General features: G+C 52.4%; 1 protein-coding gene across 1 annotated transcript; it reads left to right on the top strand.

Annotated features, from left to right (window-relative positions):
- The first annotated feature begins 17693 nt into the window (after positions 1-17693).
- Odf3l2 (outer dense fiber of sperm tails 3 like 2) lies at positions 17694-23230 on the top strand. Its single transcript, XM_036170555.1, has 4 exons — positions 17694-17859; positions 18545-18652; positions 20869-20982; positions 22367-23230. Exons 1-4 carry the CDS (start codon positions 17733-17735, stop codon positions 22849-22851), a joined length of 834 nt encoding a protein of 277 aa, XP_036026448.1. The 5' UTR covers positions 17694-17732; the 3' UTR covers positions 22852-23230.

The raw sequence follows: 23230 nt of genomic DNA, 5'->3' as shown, positions 1-23230 counted from the left end.
CTTTTGGGGGTATTTTTTTGTTTGTTTTGTTTTTCCAGACAGGGTTTCTCTGTGTAGCCCTGCCTATCCTGGATCTCGCTCTGTAGTCCAGGCTGGCCTCGAACTCACAGAGATCCACCTGCCTCTGCCTCCCAAGTGCTGGGGTTAAAGATGTATGTCACCACCACCCAGTTGGGTTGTGCAGGTGTATTTTTGATCAATGATTGACGTGGGAGGGCCCAGCCATCCCTCGGCAGGGAGGTGGGCCTGAGTGCTATAAGAAAGCAGACTGAGCCGAGCAGTGGTGGCACACTCCTTTAATCCCAGCACTGGAAGGCAGAGCCAGGTGGATCTCTGTGAGTTCGAGGCCAGCCTGGTCTACAGAGTGAGTTCTGGGACAGGCACCAAAACTACACAGAGAAACCCTGTCTCAAAAAATGAAAAAACAAAACAAAACAAAAAGCAAAAGACTGGGCAAGCCATGGGGAGCAAGCCAGTAAGCCGCTCCCTCCACGGCCTCTGCATCAGCGCCTGCCTCCAGGGTCCCGCCTCCAGGGTCCTGCCTTGGCTTCCCTTCATGAGGGACAGTGATCTGAAATAAACACTTTCCTCCCTAAGCTGCCTTGGTCATGGCAGTTTATCACAGCAGCAGAAACCCTCACTATACAGGGTGAGACTTTGTCTGTGCCTGCCATGACCCCTGACCCCTACCCCGCCGGCAGACTGTCAGGATCTTCTTAGAAGTAGAAACTGAGGCACCCATGGCAGGGTGTGTGACAGGTGGAGGCTGGTATCACAGTGGGGAAACCGAGGCACGGAAAGAGTAGAAGACACCAGACTCAGGTGTGTGGACTCAGAACTGTGGCTGCCTGGGTCCCATCCCCCCACCCTCCACCCCCCACCCTCCACCCCCCACCCCCCATCCCCGCCCTCCTCACCCAGCATGCGCCTGTGCCCGGAAGCAGTGCAGGAAGGTGACTCCAAGACGCGGGCCCTTCCCCGGAAGCTGGGCCCTTAACCCGGGTGGGGGGCAGCGGGCTGGTGAATGGGCTGCTTCCCAGCCCCTGACCCGGCTTCCTGCTGTACCACGGGCCAGGTGGGGAGGGGTCAGCAGGCGCCTGGCAGGCTGAGGTGCGCTGTGGGCCGCAGGCGTGGCCCTCGCCTTCCTTGAAGATCTCTAAGGACACTCGTCTCAGCTCCGACTCCACCTGCAAGGCAGTGGGGCATCCTGTCCGCGGTGGGGAAGAGCGAGCAGGAGCCAGAGCCGCAGTGTAGAGGGGACAACTGTGGGCGCGGGGGAAAACGAGGGAACGAGGGGCTGGGGGAGCGGGGAGAGGGACAGAGACGTGACACACAGAGGGACAGGACAGAGACAGTTCAGAAAACTCAGAGACAGAGACAGAAGGAGGTGCAGAGGCACACACAGACACAGAGACACAGGTAGACACAGTGAGGGCACAGGGGCCTGGAGTGCTGGTGGCCCAGGGGCCGTCTGTCCCCAGTGGGGCCAAGGGCCAGCAGGGCTCCGCTGTGCTCTCTGTGGCCCCTGGGCACCTCCTGTCCTCACTCCTTCCCTCCAAGTCCAGGGCCCGACCCCCCTTCCCGCCATTGTCCTACAAGAAGGAAGTCCTCCTGGCGTCACAGGAAGCCCCCCTCTCCACAGAGGTCCAGCCTTCTCAGGAGACCTGACATCCTGGCTCTCCTGCCTGCAGAACAAGGAAGGTCCCAGAAGGTAGCCTTGCTCCAACAGTGGCCCTTCCGCTCGCCCTCACTCACTCATCAATCTTGCGTGCTCACCGTTGCTGGCTCCTTCAGAGTGGTTTCCAGAGGCCAGGGTGGCAGGAGACTGGCTGGGGTCCCTGGCCCGGGGTGGTCTGGCCCTGTGGAGCATGAAGAGATGGGGGCCAGCTGGAAGTGGACTTTGGGAGGACAGTGTCGGGCTGGATAGATGGCTCAGTGGTTAAGAGTACATACTCCTCTTCAGAGGACCCGAATCCTAAGCACGCAGGTCAGGTAGCTCTGTAAATCTAGTTCCAGGGAGATCCAACGTTCTCTTCTAGCCTCTGAGGTCACTCAGAATTACATGCACCCTCCCCTACCCCCACCCCATACACATAGATTCAAGGTTGTCAGGGCAGTCGTGGGGCACGCACGCCTTTAATCTTAGCACTCAGGAGGCAGAGGCAGGTGGATCTCTTGAGTTCAAGGCCAGCCTGGTCTACAGAGTGAGTTCCTAGACAGCCAGGACTATGTAGAGAGGCCAAAATTAAATAAATATAAAGCAAACAGACAAAAACAAAACAAACAAAAAGGAGGTTGGGTGGAGATGGCTCATAGGGTAAGAGCATTGGCTACTCTTACAGAGGACCCTGGTTCTGTTGTTGTGCCTACACCGCAAGACCCTGAGCAATATCACCACAGAACCAATATCTGATGCAAAACACATGGGTTTATTGATAACAAGCAAGCCCGGGCTTTATCCGCATCCAACACACTGGCTAGCCAGGCGAAGGAGGATGGCCCTGAGCTCTCAGAGTGAGGGGTTTTTAAAGGGAAAAACCACAAGCAGGGTGGTACAAGCCTTGGTGTCATATGATTGGGTGAGGGTGTGTAATCTTTGAATTTACTGGTTGGGGGTTAAAGTTTTCATTTTGGGGCAGGCCTGGACAAGTCCCAGGCTCTGTCTTTGAGCTGCCATGGGAGGCTGGCTGGCCTTACACGTTGGTGAGGGGTCCCAGTCAACAACTGGCTGAACCTTGAACAGTCAGAGTACCTGCAGAAAGGGAGCTACTGCAAGGACTATGTCTTTTGTTCATGGTCCTCTCAGAAACTGCTTGCTCAAGTCTCAGGAAACTGAAATTGAGACCTGATCTCTGAGAGAGGACTGAGCAGCCTGTTATGGCATCTGCCTGGTCCTTTCATTCTCCTCTTGAGTTGTATATCATCTCCCATCTTGGAGATGTTTCTTTTTGATAAAAGACTTTATCACCAGGGTAGTAGATAATTCTGGAGGCTAATTGGACCAGGACATGAGGTTTCCCATCATCAATGGCCAAGTGAGCCCCCTAACTCATTGCCATCTGCAAGTGTGTCATGGGTTCAGGGGTGGATATTGGGATTCTAACATCCTCAGTTTAGTGGTACCCAGACAAGAATCATCATTTCGTTAAGACATCAGTGATATAAGAGCCAACAGTAATTAGCAGAAGCAGAGGGACCAAAAGCCCTGTGATGGCTGACAGAGTTCCTTATCCTGAAGGAACTTGGAAATGAGAATGGGGACCAGTTATTACTTTATCTCAGGTTCCCTATGACAAGAAATTCCCTTGTGATCTAACATTCCGGGGGGGGGGGGAACAAGGGCAATGTTTTCTCTTCTGTAATTACTTCCTGCTGACATTGGGACATTGTTGTCAGGGCCCTGGAAAGCCAGAATGTTAACATTTTATTGACCAGCTGAAGAGATGGCATGTATATCGGCTGAACTGGTCCATATCAGCTTTCAGCAAGTTTAGGGCTCATCAGCAAATGATGCTTGGATGTGTCTGTCAGCCAAGTGGAAACCTGTTGAGAAAAATATAAACCAGGAACAGGAGTTAAAATTTATGAACTTTAGACCCATAGTCTCAGTAATTGTAGTATTATCAATTTGCCCTGAAATCCAAATCCATACTGTCTTTTCTATCTAGAAAGCCAAGTATAGATTGGACTGAAATGTTTTTGGCCTGATGAAAAGCATCTATAAGTCTATATTTAGAACCAGTTTCTCTCTCTCTCTCTCTCTCTCTCTCTCTCTCTCTCTCTCTCTGAGACTTAGTAGCTTTTAATTAATTAATGCATTGATGAATTAATTAATGAAGTGGCTGCAACCTTGTGGAAGATGTTGATGTTGCTAAGCTGACAAAGTTATAGCTAGCCCAGTCATCAATGCCATCAGAGATCCGAGAAGAATGAATAAATTTTTTAAAAAGATTTATTTATTTATTTATTTATTTATTATGTATACAGCATGTATGACCAGATCTCATTACAGATGGTTGTGAGCCACCATGTGGTTGCTGGGAATTGAACTCAGGACCTTTGGAAGGACAGTCAGTGCTCTTAACCTCTGAGCCATCTCTCCAGCTGCTCTCCCCCCCAAGAAGGATAAATTTTACCTGAGTGCAGACTTTCAAATCTATTAAAAAATGCCAGAGACTGTCCATTACCCAGACCACCATCATCCCAGGCTCCTGTAGTCTTCAGAGTGTTGTCAGGACAGTGTCAGGACAGCATCAGTCTTGGCTGCCGGGCCCATAACATGAAAATTCTCCTGTGGAGGAACAACTTTGGGAAAGATTGACCTTATCTTTTTTTCTTTTTCTTTTTTTGTTTTTCGAGACAGGGTTTCTCTATGTAGCTTTGGTACCTGTCCTGGATCTCACTCTGTAGACTAGGCTGGCCTCGAACTCACAGAGATCCGCCTGCCTCTGCCTCCTGAGTGCTGGGATTAAAGGCGTGCCCACCACTGCCCAGCATCCGTTATCTATTAAATATATCTGAGTCAAACAAATCTAGGCCTAATCTTGAAAACATCTCTAAATTTGATAACAGTAACCATGCTAATTTGTTATCCTGTAGATATATTAGTCAAATTCACCTCTCAGGTTCTGTTTTTTTCTTTTTCTTCTTTTTTTTTTTTTTTTCCTGTTTTTTAAGACAGGGTTTCTCTGTAGCTTTGCGCCTTTCCTGGATCTTGCTCTGTAGCCCAGGCTGGCCTGGAACTCACAGAGATCTGCCTGCCTCTGCCTCCTGAGTGCTGGGATTAAAGGCGTGCGCCACCACCACCCAGCCGTTTTTTTCTTCTTATTTAAATAGCTTATAATTAAATAAGAGTTAACAATTTATGCTTTAAACTAGTGTCTAGATAGCCCGATGACTAGCATTAACTTGCATTCCTTAACACAGAGGACATGCAAACTCAGACATTCAAAACCAAACATACATGTGGCCACATTTTCATCTATACCTACAGAGTGGACAGACATTTTCACAAGTATAAACCTTTGGAGTCTCAGTGTAACAGCAAGAGGAAGAAACCTGGAACAGGGTCAGGTTTTATACATCTCAAATCACTTTCTTTTATCATTACTTATGTGTTTTCATCCCCAGACCTTCGTAATCTGCTTTTGCACATCCAAGTAACCTGCATTTCACATGCCTTAAGTTACTTTCCTTCTTCCCAAAACATTCTTTTTGTATTTCCATACCTAAAACCCTTACATCTTAGACCCCACATAAGTTTTACTTATATTCAAACCTCACAATTTACTTACAGTTCCATATTTTATGAACGTGCCATGCTAATAAAGGTACTGCCACTTGGTCGAGGCACATAAGGAATATGGGCTAACTTAAAATGTAAGAGCTAGTTAGTAATAAGCCTGAGCTATTGGCCGAGCATTTGTAATTAATATAAGCCTCAGTGTGTTTATTTGAGAGGGGCTTCGGGATAGGAAAACTCCGCCCACATCCCAGAAAAGTATAAACAGTCAAAACTGTTGGAATGGTGTGTGACACTTTACAAATGGACATGTGGGGCTGTGCCTTATTTTAAGATAAATGAAATACAACCCAGTGAGGGCAAAATCACTTGTGCAGACCCATAAATAGGCCTGTCTGTCTCAAATTGCAGAGATGTAATGGTTTTGTAGTCCCAGGGACACACTTCTCCCAGTCCCGAATGTGGAGATATTTTATTTTATTTGTGTGTTAATAAATAAAGTTTGCCTGGAGATCAGAGGAAATAGCAAGCCATTAACACAAAAGTCAGGCAGTGGTAGCACACGCCCTTAATCCAATCACTTGGCAGGCAGGGTCTCTGTGTGTTCAAGGACACACTAGGGAACAGAGCCAAGTGTGGTGACACATGCCTTCAATCCCAGTACCAACCATAGAGACCTGGAGGTCTGTACAGACAGGCAGTGACACGCAAGTGACTTAGCTGGGCTAAGAGCCAATGAGAGGGCAGAAAAGCAAGGCAATAAAGGTGCAGGTAGACGGGAAGTAGCTCACTTTTGGACACTACAGAGCTAGTGAGGTAAGGTGGTTGGTGGCTCTCACTTTTCCCTGATCTCTAAGGCTTTCACCCCTAAAAACAAAACAAAACAAAAATAAAGTTCCTTTTTTTGTTTGTTTTTGTTTTTGTTTTTCAAGACAGGGTTTCTCTGTGTAGCTTTGTGCCTTTTTCCTGGAACTCACTTGGTAGCCCAGGCTGGCCTCGAACTCACAGAGATCTGCCTGCCTCTGCCTCCCGAGTGCTGGGATTAAAGGCGTGCGCCACCACTGCCCAGCTAACCAACTATAAATTGTAACCAATTTTCTTAAATGATGGCAAGCATTTGTAACCCATTGAACTCAAATATATCCATGTGTCTTTGACTTGTAACCCAACATTTCTTTTTCAAGCAATATCAGGACAGAGAAGGGTGGGCTAACAAGGATGGCTGCTGGCCGCAGAAGAGACCTTGAAGTTATCACAGTGCAGGGAAGGGGAGCGGTGGGCATAGAGTGTGTCCTTGGCTGCCAGTGTCCCTGAACAAAGGGTTTTGTGACCTCCTCTGACTAAAGTCAGCTTCTCTGTTCAGTGTTCACACAATTTTTGTCAGTTGCAAGCAGTTAATAGCTCCGTCTCTGCCCGCCTGTACTGAGAGTGCGCACCCCACCCTCTATGAGAGTGGCTGGCTGGCTGCAGGCCGGACGGCAAGAGAGCTAGGGAGGGAGGGGGGGAGGTGGCCCTTGCTAGGCCTCTCTCTCCTTCTCTTCCAGGAAAATAAGGGAGGCTAGTAGACAGAAACAAGCAACATTTACACAGACAGTCCAAGTCCCGGTACATCAGCACTGGCGTCTCTGAGAGAAGACCGACAGCCTGTCATGGCGTCTGCCTTTCACTGTAACTCCAGCTCCAGGGGATCCGACACCCTCACACAGACATTCGTGCAAGCAAAATACCAATGCACATGAAATAAAAAGGGATAATAAAAAAGAATAAATAACAAAACCTTTAAGAACAACAAGCACATCCTAGTGCACTTTTGAGACACGCAGACACTCCCTCCTGTGCAGACCACCCGTGGAGGTAGGACTAGACCTGGTTACCCACCGGCCATGGTGGGACACCTGACTCCAATCCACATGGCCCTTGTGTCCCTGAAATCCCCTGTCTGAGCTGGCGCCAATAAATCGTAAGCAATGCTATCAGAAAGGTTTGCTGTGCCTGTCTTTGTCATTTGCAGAATGAGAGGGGGTGGGGGAAGCTGTCACAGGACCTGCCAGCCTGAGGGACGTTACGCTGCCTGATGCCTTCCATCTGGAGGGGTGTGAGAAGGTCTGCCAGCCTGGCCCTGGATGGATTGCCTGAACTTGGAGATGTCAGGAGTCACAGAGGCACGGGAAGCCAAATTCTGGACTCCACTGATGCCTGCTGGGGCGGGTCTGGCCGGCTGAGTGCATCACAGGTTCCTGGTCAGGCTGATAGTGACACCTGCTGGCCTGGGATGGGCGGGTCGGCTGCAGGGCCTTTGCAGCCGTGAAGGGTTGTTTCAGGCAGTACTGGTCTGGGGAGCCCCACAACAGCCTGATATCCAAGACAAAAGCTATCCCCCTGCAAGGTACTGGGGACAGTGACCTCTGAGGACAAACCTGGATGGAGAGACTGGGAGCCTAAGGGACTCTCTGTGACCCTTCACACCTGCTAGAGGAGCAGAGTGCCATGATGGAGTGATAACTTTGGTGGGGGCTGGCTTTGCCCAGGAGTGGGCCCAGGCAGGCCTGGGAGGGGGTCACAAGTGGACTGGGGGCCCCTGAGCAGGACCTGGCAGGGCCTGGCTTTCAGAACCACCCACCATTTGAACAAGCTGAAGCCCGGATCTCAGGTCTGCTATGGATAGTTTCACGCCAGTAAACGCCATGCTGGCCCTTACTTGAGACACACTCCAACAGTGGCCCTGACTGGACCAGTATTCTGGGGACTTCTCAGAACTCCTGTGGCTGATGGTTGGACACAGGAGGTGCTACCAGGCATTTAACCCTAGCAGCATCCTTCCCCTTCTTTTTTTTTTTTTTTTTTTTTGTTTTTCAAGACAGGGTTTCTCTGTGTAGCCCTGGCTGTCCTGGAACTCGCTCTGAAGTCCAGGCTGGCCTTGAACTCACAGAGATCCGCCTCTGGCTCTGCTTCCCGAGTGCTGGGATTAAAGGCAGGCACCACCGCCTGGCCTTCTACCCCAACCCCAACTCTACCCTCACTTCAAACCCGCCCTAACTCCACTCCAATCTACGCCTTACAGAGTAGAGTCTGGTTCCCAGCCTGAGGTAACAGTTCCAGGCCTCCCCCACCCTATCCACCAGCACCTGGCCTTTCCCTCAGCCTTTGACCTAGGACTCCACGCCCCACCCATCAGAGATCAGCTTTCTCTAGTCCTCCCCACCCACCAAGGACACACCTGTGTCAGCAACACCTTCCTCCCACCTCTCCACACTCGGCCCCACCCACACAAATTTAGCCCTTCCCTGTGGTCTCAGCCAAGTCCCCAGTTCTCTGGAGTCCTGTGCCACCACTGTGACTGAACTCCATTTCCCATCAAGCTGCGGGCCGAGGATGAGGCCCACAAAACTATGGAGGCCAGGCACCTGAGTGCTCAGTCCTCAGCACTCTCAACGGAGGATGGCGAGGGCTGCAGGGGGCTTTGGAGCTGAGGGAACTTCGATTCTCATTTACTTGTCAATCACAAGTCTCACTTGGGGAGCTTTGGCCAGTGCTAGGGTTCAGGCACTAGAGACCAAAGACACACTCACAGTCTCCCTGTGGCAGGTTTGTGTTACCCCACCTCCCCCCCCCAGGAGTTGGCACTCTTGGCTGGGACCATGTTGCTAGGCTGGGATCCTGTTGCTAGGGGCTGGGATGATGTTGCTAGGCTGGGATGATGTTGCTAGGGTCTGAGACAGTGTTGCTAGGCTGGGATCCTGTTGCTAGGGGCTGGGATGATGTGCTAGGCTGGGATGATGCTGCTAGGGTCTGAGACAGTGTTGCTAGGCTGGGATCCTGTTGCTAGGGGCTGGGATGATGTGCTAGGCTGGGATGATGTTGCTAGGGGCTGAGACAGTGTTGCTAGGCTGGGATCCTGTTGCTAGGGGCTGGGACTGTGTTACCAAGGGTGGAGAACTGCTCTAAGCCTGAGGTTCTGTTGCTAGGGGCTGGCTGAATGTTGATAGGTCTGGGGTCCTGTTTCTAGGGAGATGGGTTCAATTTCCATGTGTCTGGGTTCTGTTACCAAAGTTACCAACTTATTAATAGGGGGCTGAGATTATGATGACAAGGTTGCTAAGCAGCAGGCCTTGTCATCAGGATGGACTCAAGTGCCTCACTTCCTTACCTGGGGTGAAGATACTAGGGAAATTTGATACTTTATTTTATTTAATTTTCATAACCCAGGCTGGCCAGGAATTCACTTTGTAACCCAGGCTGTTCTCAAACTCAATTCTCCTGTCTCAGCCTCCTGACCCCTTTGGGTACATGTGTACACCACTGCATGCAGCTGCAGCATTTTGTTTAAGGTTTGCAGGGTGTGTCTGGAAACAGACATGATGGTACTGGACACCAGGGTCCCATTTGATACAATAGATTTTGGCAGAGCCTGGAGGTCCTGGAGTAGGAGACTAGTTACTAGGATAAGGGATGGTCAGTAACTCAGGATGAATTTATTGAGTGATGCTCTATACTAAGTGTTGTCTTAAGTACCACAGAGATTCTTGGCCTGAGGATCTTATGTTCTGTGCCTTGCGTGGCAGAGAGGGTGCTGAGGATTAACTTCGGGCAACGTGTGTGGTAGGGAAGTTCGCTACTATCAGCACACACTCTAGTCCTCACTAGGGGATTTTAATCAGGGAATCCATCCCCGACCACGCCCCCAGCCCCCACTGGGGATTCTGGGCGGGGCTCCACCCTGACCACGCCCCCAGCCCTCACTGGGGGTTCTGGGCGGGGCTCCACACTGACCACGCCCCCAGCCCCCTCACTGGGGATTCTGGGCGGGGCTCCACCCTGACCACGCCCCCAGCCTCTCATTGGGGGATTCTAGGCGGGGCTCCACCCTGACCACGCCCCCAGCCCCTCACTGGGGATTCTGGGCGGGGCCCCACCCTGACCACGCCCCCAGCCTCTCATTGGGGGATTCTAGGTAGGGGGCTCAACCGGTGAGTCACATCCCCAGTCCTGGAGCTTTGGTTCTAGGGGGAGGAGTCTGAACCGCGAGTAGTACATTTTCTGTTACTATAATGCCTGGGAAGTGGCTTATTTTGACTCAGAGTTTTGGGATTCATGATTAATTAGTTTGTAGTGAAGCAGGATGTGTGTAGTGGAGCATCCTATTCACCTTGCAGCCAAGAAACCAAAGCGAGAGACCTGGGAATAGTGGCACACACCTGCCATCCCAGCACTCAGTGGGTTGAGGCAGGAGAACTGCCATGAAGTTGAGCCTAGCCTGGACTTCCTCATAGGACCCTGTCTCAAACACAAAACAAGACAAAAACAGGGGCGGAGAGTGAGGAAGAGACTGGAGCCCCACAAGCCCCTTTGAGGGTATGACATCTGTGACCTTGGGACCTCTGCCTAGGACTGCTCTTTAAAGTGTCCACCACCTTCGATGCTGGGACGCAGGGTCTTTTGGGGCCCTCCAGGCTGAAGCCACAGCTTGCTTCCAGCTTGGAAAACAGGATTTGTGAACTGGAAAGTGTTAGGTGAGAGTGGCTGAATCCGCACGGGGTGGCCTGTGGGGTAGATTGGGGTCAGGAAGGTCATTCATGTGAGGACAGACAAAGGCTTGGGGGAGGGAAGGAGAGGGCATACCAGGCGGAAGGCGCGGTGTGAGGTGTGCTGGGAAACAGGAGGGGCCCCCAGAAAGGGAAGGAAAGATTTTGTGGGTCCCCTTTCTAGATCTCACCGGTTCTTAGCTCATGAGCCTTTCGCTTCTGGGAGGTTCATGTCCTCCTGTTCTGCACCTGAGGCTGGACACCCCCCCCCCCCCCCCCCCCCCCGCAGAGTGCATGAACCAGTTCTGACTTGCATCACTGGCAACTGTTTCTGGGAGGGAAGGGACAGGAGCCAGGCTGGCAAGGGACAGGTTTTCTTTGTTAGTGTCCCCATGGGACACAGACAGCAGGACACTGTCTGAGTCAGCAGGCCTGGCTCTGAGACAGAGGACAAGGTGAGCCGTACCAGGAAGGTGAGGGACAGATCAAGGTGTCTGGGAGGGCCGTTTGTGAGCTGGCACCTGCGGATGTCCAGCCTTCTCAGTCGCCATTGTCCCCAGAGGCCAGGGATACAAACAACAGGAATCCAAGACACTCAGTCCCCTTGGGAGCGCCCATTCAGCTGTATAGCCTCCCTGCCTCAGTCTCCCCAGTGCTTGGGTGACGGGCATGTACCAGCCTGCCTGCCAACCTCCATCTCCTGCCCACTGCCTTGGGATAACAGAGTGCATGTAGAATCTGCCTTGTTTGATCACCCACAGTCCCACACCAGCCCGGTCCCTGGAGCCCGTCTGCATCAATGCAGTAGCCTCCTGCTACATCAATGAGAATTTAGTTTTGTTTATTCATTCATTCATTCATTCATTCTTTATTTACTTATTTACTTATTTATTTATTTATTTATTTATTTATTTATTTATTTATTTATTTATTTATTTATGGTTTTTCAAGACAGGATTTCTCTGTGTAGCTTTGCACCTTTCCTGGAACTCGCTTTGGAGACCAGGCTGGCCTCAAACTCACAGAGATCCGCCTGCCTCTGCCTCCTGAGTGCTGGGATTAAAGGCGTGCACCACCACCGCCCGGCTGTTTTGTTGTTTAATCTCCTACATCCTCTTTACGTACATGCATATTCGTGTATGTGTGTGTGTGTGTGTGTGTGTGTGTGTGTGTGTGTGTGTGTATGCGTGTGTGAGTACATGCGTGTGTGTGGAGGCCAGAGGACAACCTGGAGGCTCCCGGTGTATACGGGGTGGGGTGGGGGTGGGTTGTGCCAGTGACAGCACAAATGTGGATATCAGAAGACAGGCTGGTGTCAGTCCCTTCGAATGTCAAGGTGGCTGGCCTGAGAGTTCCAGGGCGTCTGTCTCCTGACTCCACTTCCCATCCTGCCCTCAGAGCACTGGAATTACAGATGACTTCTACCACAGAGATTTATGTGGGTTCTGGGGATTTGAACACAGGTCCTCATGATTGTTCAGCGAGTGTTTTATCCACTGAGCCATCCCTTCAGCCCGGGAGTCATTCCCCAACAGTGGTCTGTCTGTCTTGTGTTTTTTTTTTTTTTTTGTGGAGCTGAGGATCGAACCCAGGGCCTTGCGCTTGTTAGGCAAATGCTCTACCACTGAGCTAAATCCCCAACCCCTGTCTTGTGTTTTTAAATCTTTTTCATTACGTTATTTATGTATTTGGTTCTTTTTCCTTCTTCCCTCCTCCTCTACCCCTTCCTCCCTTCTTTCTTTTTGTTTTTCGAGACAGGGTTTCTCTGCATAGCTTTGTGCTTTTTTCCCGGAACTCACTCTGTAGCCCAGGCTGGCCTCGAACTCACAGAGATCCTCCCGCCTCTGCCTCTCAGTGCTGGGATTACAGGCATGCGCTGCCACACCTGCAGGAAGAAGGAATCTTAACTGAGGATTGTCCAGATCAAGTCTGTGGGGCATTTTCCTGACTGATGACTAAATCAGGAGGGTCTGGCTCACTGTGGGCGGGGCCACCCCTGGGCAGGTGGTCCTGAGTTATACAAGAAAGCAGGCTGAGCAAGCTTGTAAGCAGCATTCCTGCATGGTAGTGGGTCTCACCTTCCTAATGCCGTGATCCTTTAATACAGTTCCTCCTGTTGTGGTAAGCCCCCAGGCATAAAATCACTCCTTTATAACTGTAATTTTGCTGCTGTTATGAATCATAATGTTAATGTCTGATATACAGGATATCTGGTATGCAATTCTCCTGAGTCATTTGACTCCAGAGGGGTCGTGACCCACACGATGAGAAACCTTGTTCCATGGCCTCTGCTTCAGTTCCTGCCTCCAATTCCCGAAGTTCCCTTCATGAAAGGCTGTGATCAGGACACATAAGTTAAAATAAACCTGTTCCTCCATGTCTTGGTCATTGTTCTATTGCTGTGAAGAGACCCCATGACCATGTCAACTTGTAAAAGAAAGCGTCTAATTGGTGGCTGGCTTACAGTGTCCGAGGGAGAGTTCCTGACCATGATGATGGGGAGCATGGCAGCAAGGTAGTGGGAAAGCATGGCTCTGAAGCAGTGGCCAGGAGCTTACATCCTGTCTGCACGCTGGGGTGGAAAGAGAGCCTGGGCCTGATGAGGACTTTTGAAACCTCCAAGTTACTCCCAGTGATACACTTCCTCCAACAAGGCCACACCTAATCCTTCCTAAACAGTTCCACCAACTGGGGACCAACCATCCATATATGAGTTTGTGGGGACCATTGTCACTCAAACCACCACATTCTACCCCTGAACCCCACAAATTCATGGCTATGTAATAATGCAAATGCATTCAGTTCAACTTTAAAAGTCCCTTTTGTGGGGCTGGAGAGATGGCTCAGGGGTTGAGAGCACTGGGTACTCTTCCAAAGGACCAGCACACACATGGCAGCTCTGTCTGTAACTCCAGTTCCAGGAAGTCTGGCATCCTCACACAGATATACACACGGGCAGAGTGCCAATGTATATAGAATTAAAAAAGTCCCTGTAGTCTTTCAGTCTCAACACTGTCTGAAGATCAAGTCTTCTGAGACTCAAGGCAATCTTAATTGTGACCCCCTGTAAAATTACATAATTCTAACATGCAATGAAAAAGAACATGCATTATCATTCCAGAAGGGAAAAAGGGAGCATAGTAATATATTTATTACTGTGTGTGTGTGTGTGTGTGTGTGTGTGTGTGTGTGTGTGTGTGTGTGATGAAGCAAGACCAGAACCCGGCAGGATGCCTGATGTTGTCAAGGGCTTACTAGATAGCTCCTCATGTTTCCCATTCCTTGCGATCTTGCTGACTGCAATACATTTTTCTCTCTCAGGCATTTTATCTGATGCTCTACTTGGCCAACGTCCACGGCTTTGGCATCTCCAACATCACGGGGTCTCTGAGGCAATCAAGGCTTCATCAGAGTCACACATTGACCTCTCCAGGCCTCCAGAAGGGACTCCCCTGCCCCACACCTGGTCTTAGCAGCATTCCTGAACCACAGAGGAAGATTCCGCAGCCCCTTGACTCCTGTATCCTCTCGACAAAGTGAGAACCACATGGCTGCAGCTGCCAAGGTCTCCTGTCTGTCGGGGCTAGAACTGCCCCTCCTTCAGTTACATTTGCAGACTTTCTCCCTTTCAAAGGTTGCAGGATTGATTAGCTGTGGGTCTCACCCTGAGGATAGCACTCTCTTCATTCCATTTCATAGTTAGTCTTCCTTCATAGTAGTCCTTCCTGCCATTGCTGCTGGGTGGCGGCGCACGCCTTTAATCACTCAAGAGGCAGAGCCAGGCGGATCTCTGTGACTTCTAGCCCAGTCTACAGAGCGAGATCCAGGACAGTTACACAGAGAAACCCTGTCCTGAGAAGCCAGAAAAGAAAACAAAACAGTGCTGTCAGTTGTCACCATTCTCCCACTATCTCATGCCTCTGCCCACCAACCTCCTGCCACCCTCCACCATGCTCCTCCATCCTCCATCCTCCTCCTCCACCATCCTCCACCATCCTCCATCATCCTCCACCATCCTCCACCATCCTCCACCATCCTCCACCATCCTCCATCATCCTCCACCATCCCCCACCATCCCCACCATCCTCCATCATCCTCCACCATCCTCCACCATCCTCCACCATCCTCCACCATCCTCCACCATCCTCCACCATCCCCACCATCCTCCATCATCCTCCACCATCCTCCACCATCCTCCACCATCCTCCATCATCCTCCACCATCCTCCACCATCCTCCATCATCCTCCACCATCCTCCATCATCCTCCACCATCCTCCACCATCCTCCACCATCCTTCACTTATTCATCCCTTCTTATCTGCTTTTATCTGTCCTCTCATGTCCCCATCTTTTTTTTTTTGTTTTGTTTTTTTGTTTTTTTGAGACAGGGTTTCTTTGTAGCTTTGGAGCCTGTCCTGGAACTCACTCTGTAGCCCAGGCTGGCCTCGAACTCACAGAGATCCGCCTGCCTCTGCCTCCTGAGTGCTGGGATTACAGGTGTGCACCACCACCGGCTCCCATATTTCTTTTCTTTTCTCTTCTCTTCTTTTCTTTTCTTCTCTCTTCTTTTCTTTTCTTTTTTGTGCTGAGGATCAAACCCAGGGCCTTGTGCCTGCTAGGCAAGTGCTCTACCACTGAACTAAATCCCCAACTCTCCCATCTTTCTTTTCTAGAGTATCTCCACAGACCTACAGAGACATGCTAAGACCTGTTCTCCAGTCACCCACCAGAGGGTACCCGTGAGTTCCCTGTGCAGTAGGCTCTGGGATCCACCAGCCCTCAAACCTTCCCCTGAGGAGTGCCGGGTGAAGATTCCTTCCTGCCCAGACCAGGCCTTTCATACCTGTCCCACTGTCTCTCTGCCTGTCTGTGTCTCTTCTCCGTCTCTCCATCCCTCAGTTACTAAGTTTCTCCATAGTGTATAAAACAGCCCCCCCCCCCCAGCTCTGCATTGCTCTAGGCAGCTCTGCCAGCATCCGTTTTCCAAGCAGCCCTTGACCTTGTCTCGAGGGAGAGGAATGACCACGGTCCCTGGGTGAACCCAGAAGCTGCACCATCAGGACGGCAATACAAGGTTGGCACGTGATGTGTTCCTGGTAGTAGAAAAGGAGCCACTCTGTTTACTGAGGTCAATAGGGATTGTGGAGGACACACAGACAGGCAAACCAGGACCAAGAATTTGTCAGACACATCCAACAAAGGAAAGGTGTAACTCCTTTACCTGGATCCTGTGACTGATGGGCACTGTGGTGGCATGCCCCTCCCCCCCCAGTTCATCGTCTGACACCTGGCCTGTGTGTCAAGGACCGGCAAGCCGAGGACTCCCCACTATTCCTGGCGCATTGGCTCAGTTCAGGTCCCTCACTGGTGCTGCCTATTGGAGAGCCCGCTAGCCACCTGTTTGCCCATCTGGACCAGGATTTGAACCTGCTGTTTCCTGCTCCAGACCCAGTGTGGCCTTTACCTTGTAACAGAACATGGCAAGGTTCACCCTCCAGCCCTGAGCCCAGCATTCTCCGCCAGCCTTGGTCTGGTTCATCGTCATCTGGTGTGGACTTTCTCAGCTCCTCAAACCCCTGAAGTCTGTGCAGCTGATTTAGCGTTTGTTCATTTGTTTGTTTGGTTTTCCAGACAGGGTTTCTGTGTGCAGCCCTGGCTGTCCTGGAACTCACTCTGTAGCCCAGGCTGGCCTCGAACTCACAGAGATCCGCCTGCCTCTGCCTCTGGAGTGCTGAATTAAAGGCATGCACCACCACAGCCCGACCCAGAGTGAATTAAAGGGGTGCGCCACTGCCGCCCTATATGTGTATAGATGGGCTATAGAACAGATTTGAGTTACGCCAGGCGTGGTTGAGCACACCTTTGATCTCAGCACTCGGGAGGCAGAGGCAGGCGGATCTCTGGGTTCGAGGCCAGCCTGGGCTACAGAGTGAGTTCCAGGACAGCCAGGGCTACACAGAGAAACCCTGTTTGGAAAAAGAAAAAGAAAAAGAAAGAAGAAAAGAAATATAGGTGACTTCACCTTCATTTCCTCCATCTGTGACCATAGAAGAGCAATCCTAGCACCAGAGAAGCTGAGACCAAAGGATCAGGAGTTCAAGACCAACCTGGGCTACACTGTGAGCCTCAAACAAACAACACAAAGCAAAACCCAAGTCACTACATTATAAAAAATGCCCAGTAGCATAGGAACAAGTGGGAAGAAATATGTCTGCGTTTTGTTTGGCTAACCTTCCCAGAACTCTGGCTGGAACACAGCAGTAGCCTTCAGCAAAGGTGAAAACACAGATGATCCTGGACTGCCGTCCCCAGCCCCGCCTCAGGACCTTTGCACGGCTGGTCCTCTCATCCTGGCATGGTCTTCCTTCTCAGCATGGTTCATACCAGAACAATCTATTACATCCATTGTTTAGCTTCCTTCCCCACCCCAAGAACACACCGGCCCTTCACCAGTCTGTTTCTGGTCTGTCACACCACCCTAAAAGGAGTCTGGGATACATCAGGTGCTCGGTGCATGCTTGCTGATGCACCTGGCTGGGTTGGGGACATACTGTACACAGCCCTGGGCTCTGTGGAAATGGGGCGCTGCACCCTTCATCCTTGTTGCTGCTGGTGTCCTGTTTGCAGTCCTGGCTCCCTGGGGCCTGCTTTGGCCCCGAGGCCCAGCTCAGCCGGCTCCCTGGGGACCTGTTCGGCTGACACTGAAGTCTTTCCTGGGCCATCCAGCCACCTGGCTGACACTTGATCTCAGCTCCACTTCCAGGCCAGCGTCCGGCCAACCAGCCTGGCTCGGGCCAGGCCCTGAGATCCTTGTGTAGGGACAAGGGGCTGTCTGTGTGGTGGTGGGAGGGTGTGGTGAGGCCAGGCCTCTGCCAACATACTGGCTGAGCTGCGAGGATTGGGGACAGTGCCTGGTTTGTGGCACCAGCACAGCAGGGCACAGGAGCCCACACCAGGCCCTGCTCACCATGGGGACCCTCAGCTGCGAACCAGCGGCCAGGTTGGCCACAGTGCCCCTGGCCCGACGGGTGGCTGAGGGCCACATTCCGGAGACTGGGCTGAGGAAGTCCTGTGGATTGGCCACCCTGGAGAATGGTTCGTGCTGGCCTGGTGGGGGAGGGCTCCTCCTGTTCTCCTTCTGGGGGCTCCTGGGATGTTCTAGAGTTCAGTAGAGGCAGTATGTCCTCTGTGGTCTCTGGCCCTGCACAGTTGCCCTGCATGGGGACAGGTTGAGCGCAGTAGGGCAGAACTGGAGGGAGGAAGTCAGAGGGAGGGGACTGCAGAGCTATGGAGTGTGTGCAGGGGCTGCAGCTGGATGCTCAGCGGGGGAGACATTGGTGGAGGATTCAGGCTGTAGCCTGTGCCTCAGTTTCCCACCTAGGATGGACAGTGGAATCACATCTACACCAGGTTCTGTCTCCCCACCTGTGAGGTGGTGTTTCTCTATGTCCCTGGCTCGGTTTCCTTCCCCCAGTGGTTTCTACATCCCCGGCCTGAGTTTCCTTAGCCGTGGCAGGCTCTATACCCTGGCCTCAGTTTCCCGGCCAGTGGTGGTCTTTGCTTCTAGCCTTAGTTCCCTGTGTTAGCCTGCCTTCCTTGCTGTCTGCTTTCCAAGTCTCTACAGTCCTGTGACTCATGACTAGCTCACAATGGAGGTGTCGCTCAGGCCTCCAGCACCCTTTCCCTACCCTGCCATGGAGGTGGCTGGGGTCCAGGGTGGGACTCTGCCCAGCTTCTCGGGGTTCCAGGCGCTGGCTCTGATCTAGTCTTTGGGTCTTAGGCTCCGGACCTGGCTTGTACGTTCTTCCATCCACCATTGGCTATGTCAATCACGATTGCACCAAGGTAGCCAGTCCTGCCTACTCACTCGCCCGGAGGCCCAGTGAAGGTAAGGCCAGCAGAGGGGTACAGGGTCCACCCTTGGGCCTCCAGCGTGGGTGACGCAGGGCAGGCGCGTCTGGCCTTCCTCCCAGTTGTTGTGTCCCATTGGGTAGGTTGTTGCCTTCTTACATCGCTCAGGCTGACTCTGAACTCCTGATCCTCCTGCCTCCACCTCCCCAATTCTGGGATCACAGATGTATATCACCACACCTGGCCAGACACCAAGATTCTGATGGCTCAACAAGGATTGGGTGGCTAGCGTACAGGGTGCTCAGTGGGTAGAGCACTAGTCTACCATGTGTAAGACCTTAGGTTTGATTAGAAAAAAGCCACAGTCCTGCTGGGTGTGCAAGAAGCACTCACACTGTATGATGCATCTGTTGTCCCAAGTGCAGGGTGGTCCTTAGTGGCTGGCAGAGATCTGGCAGTCTTCAGTGTGTGGCATCTAAGCCCATGGCAAACTTTGAGCTCTCAGTGATGTTGGCTGAACATACCAGCCTTTAGTCCCAGCGCTTGCTCCTAAAGCTGCTCTGAGGCCCCAGTAGACTGGACAGAGGCCATCCGGGTCAGGAACTGCTGTAAATACTTAGAGGCCATGAGGCAGAAGGCTGGAGGATCCACTGAGCCTCTCAACAAGCTGGAACAGGTGAGGGCCCTGGGTGGGCTGTGGGCTGTGAGGTCAGGCCCTGGGTGGGCTGTGGGCTGTGAGGTCAGTGAGATTGTGGTGGGATGGGCCTGGAAATGGTAATGGCAACCCTTGCGAGTTCTTGCACAGTATGGCTCACAACTTCCTGTGACTCCACCTCCAGGGGAACCTGATGCTGTCTTCTGGCCTCTGTGGGCCCTGCACCCACAGTGCACAAATCCTCCCCAACAAGTACACACCATTTAAAATGAAAAATGAAGTCTTAACTGGCTGTGGTGGTGCACATCTTTAATCCCAGCACTCAGGAGGCAGAGGCAGGAGGATCTCTGTGAGTCCGAGGCCAGCCTGGGCTACAGAGCAAGTTCCGGGACAGTCAGGGGGTCTTACACAGAGAAAAGTTTGGTGAAGGGGGACCCAGGAGAAGAGCCCACCAGGTGTGCAGCCTGCAGGTTGGGTGGGACATGTCCTGGTGGGTAAGCTGGGGTCTCTCATCACACAAACTGGGTAGGAAAATGGGAAGGAGGTTTGCCCATGCAGAGCAGGGGGTAAGCGCTGACAGTTCTGTTTCCTACAGGCTGAGGAGATAAGGGATAGGCATCTTCCTGTGTGTGGCCCAGCACATATTGGTGACTGTGACCTCATCTGCTCCTATCCTGGGAATCATTTAGATTAGCTCTGAGCTAGGGGAGAGCTGGAAACAAATTCCTGTCACTCAAATAGGGGCATAGGGGTGTTTCTGAGGGCCATCATTTAACATTAGTGACCATCATAGAGGTGACAAGGAGGCTATTGTGTGTATAAACACTGCCTGTGTGGGTGTGCACAGAAACCCACACCTGGGGGTACCTATACACATCCTGGGACTCACTGAGGCTTTGAGAAAAACTTGGTGAGGCGTATCACTCACTTGCAGGGCCCAGTATGGGTGCACCAACACTTACCATGCTGACTGAACTCAGATGCTCACCATGCACATGCTAGTGTGCCTAAAGTCCAACAATCAGTGATGAGGCCAGGCACGGCGGTACAGACCTGTCATTTTGACAACTCAAAAGCTGATGCAGGAGGATCATGGGTTTAAGTAAAAAGGAGTAGAGCCCCCACTTAGAATCCCCATTGAGGGGCTGGGGGCGTGGTCAGGGTGGAGCTCCACCCAGAATCCCCAGTGAGGGGCTGGGGGCGTGGTCAGGGTGGAGCCCCTCCTAGAATTCCCCAGTGAGGGGCTGGGGTATGGATCACGGGGAGAGCTCAGGACTACCATTTATGAGGGCCTGGGTTCCATTCCCACATAGACAACTGTGAAAATGGTGACCAGTGATCTCTTCCTTCCATGCTGATGTGAAAATGTGGGTCAGGCAGGCTGAGCCATCTCAAGGGTGACTCAAGGTGACTCCCTGTGAGCCCTGCGGGGATTGATGTGCCCTGCACAGCCCCTCTGCTGATCCCTTTCAGGATCATCAGCACTTCCCAGGCTGGAGCCAAGGTTGAGATATACCTCAGGCTCTCGGGAGGCTGTGGGCCGGGTGTGGGGAGCCCTTGGCTCAGGGCACCTTTGGGATTCTGGGTCCTTTCCCCAGCACCTCTTCAGGATTCCAGCCCAGGACCTGTCTATTTCTTGGACCCCAAAGTTACTCGATTTGGCCGCAGCTGTCCCCCTGCCTACTCCATGCAGGGCCGGGGCAAGGTTCGAGGTGAGTATGGGGTGTGGTGGGAAATGACGTGTGAGGTGGGAAACAGCCTCTAGTGGAGACTGTCCTCTTCCCGCACGATTGGAGCTCTGAGAACTTGCGTGTTTGCAAGGATAAAACCTGAGTTTCAGATGAAGGGTCACTACTCTAGTCCCACAGCCTTGAGCTGAGGTGGCAGCACATGGTGACCCCGCTGCCTAGGGGCAGGGAGGCCTGGCTCTGGCCCCTTTTGTTACCTCCACTTCATGGTCCCAGAGGAATGCTCAGATATTGATTTTATTCTCTGCATGTGTTCTCAATCCATCCATTCATCTACCCAGCCATTCATATACTCACCTATCTATCCATTTTATGTCCATCCATCTACCCATCCATCCATCCACCCATCCATCCATCCACCCACCCATCCATCCATCCATCCACCCACCCACCCATCCATCCATCCACCCACCCATCCATCCATCCATCCACCCACCCATCCATCCATCCATCCACCCACCCATCCATCCATCCACCCACCCATCCACCCATCCACCCATCCATCCATCCATCCATCCACCCACCCATCCATCCATCCACCCATCCATCCACCCACCCATCCACCCATCCACCCATCCACCCATCCATCCATCCATCCACCCATCCACCCATCCACCCATCCATCCATCCATCCATCCACCCACCCATCCATCCATCCATCCATCCATCCATCCATCCATCCATCCACCCATCCACCCATCCACCCATCCATCCACCCATCCATCCACCCATCCACCCATCCATCCATCCATCCATCCATCCATCCATCCATCCATCCATCCACCCACCCACCCATCCATCCATCCATCCATCCATCCATCCATCCATCCATCCATCTACATAGCCATTTATATACCCACCCATCCATCTATTCTGTGTCCATCAACCCGTCCATCCACTCCTTCGCTCATGCAGCCACCTTTCTGCTCACTCACTCATCCATCTCCCTGTGCTCCATGGCTCTGCTCAGCTTTCCCTAACTGCCCCAGTCCAGCTCTTTAGTCACACTAATGCTGAGTCAAATATAGGAAAGAAGCAGCTTAGACATTTTTAGCCAACTTCCTGGTGGACACAGGCCTACCCAGGGGTCCATCTCAGGGTGCCCAGATCTTCAGAGAGGATAATCTGGGTGACCACGTGGCCCTGGAGGGGTAGAAGGTACCGCTGGTGGGCATGGGGTGGTTGGAGGAAGGGAGGAAGTGGTGGCCTTTGCTGGCTCAGGGCCGGGAGTGTCGGGCAAAAAAATGCAAGTGTGAAGAATGCTCTGGGGGAGACTCTGGGTCTGCATGACCTTTGGTGCAGGTCAGGTGAGGCCTCCATCTTGTGCTAATGCGCATTCATTCTCCAGGTCTGGAGGTGACACCAGGCCCTGGGGCCTACAGCCCAGAGAAAGCGCCCCCGGTACGCCAGCGGAACGCCCCAGCTTTCACTCTGGGCTCCCGCCTCCAACAGAAGCCCCCGGACGCCTCTGTCCCTGCCCCCAATGCCTATACCATGCCACCCCTCTGGGGATCACAGATCTTTATCAAGCCTAGCAGCCCCAGCTACACAGTTGTGGGCCGCACGCCCCCAGCACGCCCCCCTCAGGATCCCTCAGAGATTCCAGGCCCTGGGCAGTACGAGAGCCCTGACCCCAACACCTACCGGCAGCGTAGGCCGGCCTTCAGCATACTGGGGAGACCCCGAACCCCGCGTCCCCTGGAGGAGACACCTGGTCCTGGTACCCATAACCCAGAACAGGTCACCGTGAACCGGGCCCGGGCTCCAGCATACACCATGGGCATCCGTCATTCAAAGCGGGCATCTACCATGGCAGGGTACACCAAATACTGATGGCTGCCGGGTACAGGGAGCTGGGGCCCTTTTTGGGCCTAGCTTCTTCAGAATGGGGCAAAGGGGTGCCTCCCTCCCCTTCTGCAGTCCAAGGTCCTTGGAGGCCACTTGATCTCTGTCCCTGGGGCCGTGTCCCCAGGCCCCATCCAGGGGGAGGGTGATCCTCTCTCCAGGGCCCCCAGTTTCTTTTCCCAGGTCAAGCCAGGCCAGGCCAGGGAGAATTGTCCCTACCCCTGGCTGGACAGGGAGCTGTGTGTCCTAGAATCCAACATCTAGGCCACTTGGGTTTCTGCAGATGAGGCAGGAGACTTCTCCTGGAGGTGGCCCTGATGCCTCTGCCCTCTCTACACCAGCCTCTAGAGTTGCTTGCCAATAAATC

This window comes from Onychomys torridus, chromosome 21 (genome assembly GCF_903995425.1).
Source record: "Onychomys torridus chromosome 21, mOncTor1.1, whole genome shotgun sequence".
NCBI classification, from domain to species: domain Eukaryota; kingdom Metazoa; phylum Chordata; class Mammalia; order Rodentia; family Cricetidae; genus Onychomys; species Onychomys torridus.
This window is presented reverse-complemented; position numbering and strand designations above follow the sequence as displayed.

What these genes read in the sequence shown, in the direction of transcription:
- Odf3l2 (XM_036170555.1), top strand. Translation starts at nt 17,733, where the DNA reads ATGGGGACCCTCAGCTGCGAACCAGCGGCCAGGTTGGCCACAGTGCCC. An exon ending in CGCCCGGAGGCCCAGTGAAG is followed by an intron (nt 18,653 to 20,868) that starts GTAAGGCCAGCA and finishes TCCTTTCCCCAG; the next exon opens with CACCTCTTCAGGATTCCAGC. An exon ending in GGGCCGGGGCAAGGTTCGAG is followed by an intron (nt 20,983 to 22,366) that starts GTGAGTATGGGG and finishes TTCATTCTCCAG; the next exon opens with GTCTGGAGGTGACACCAGGC.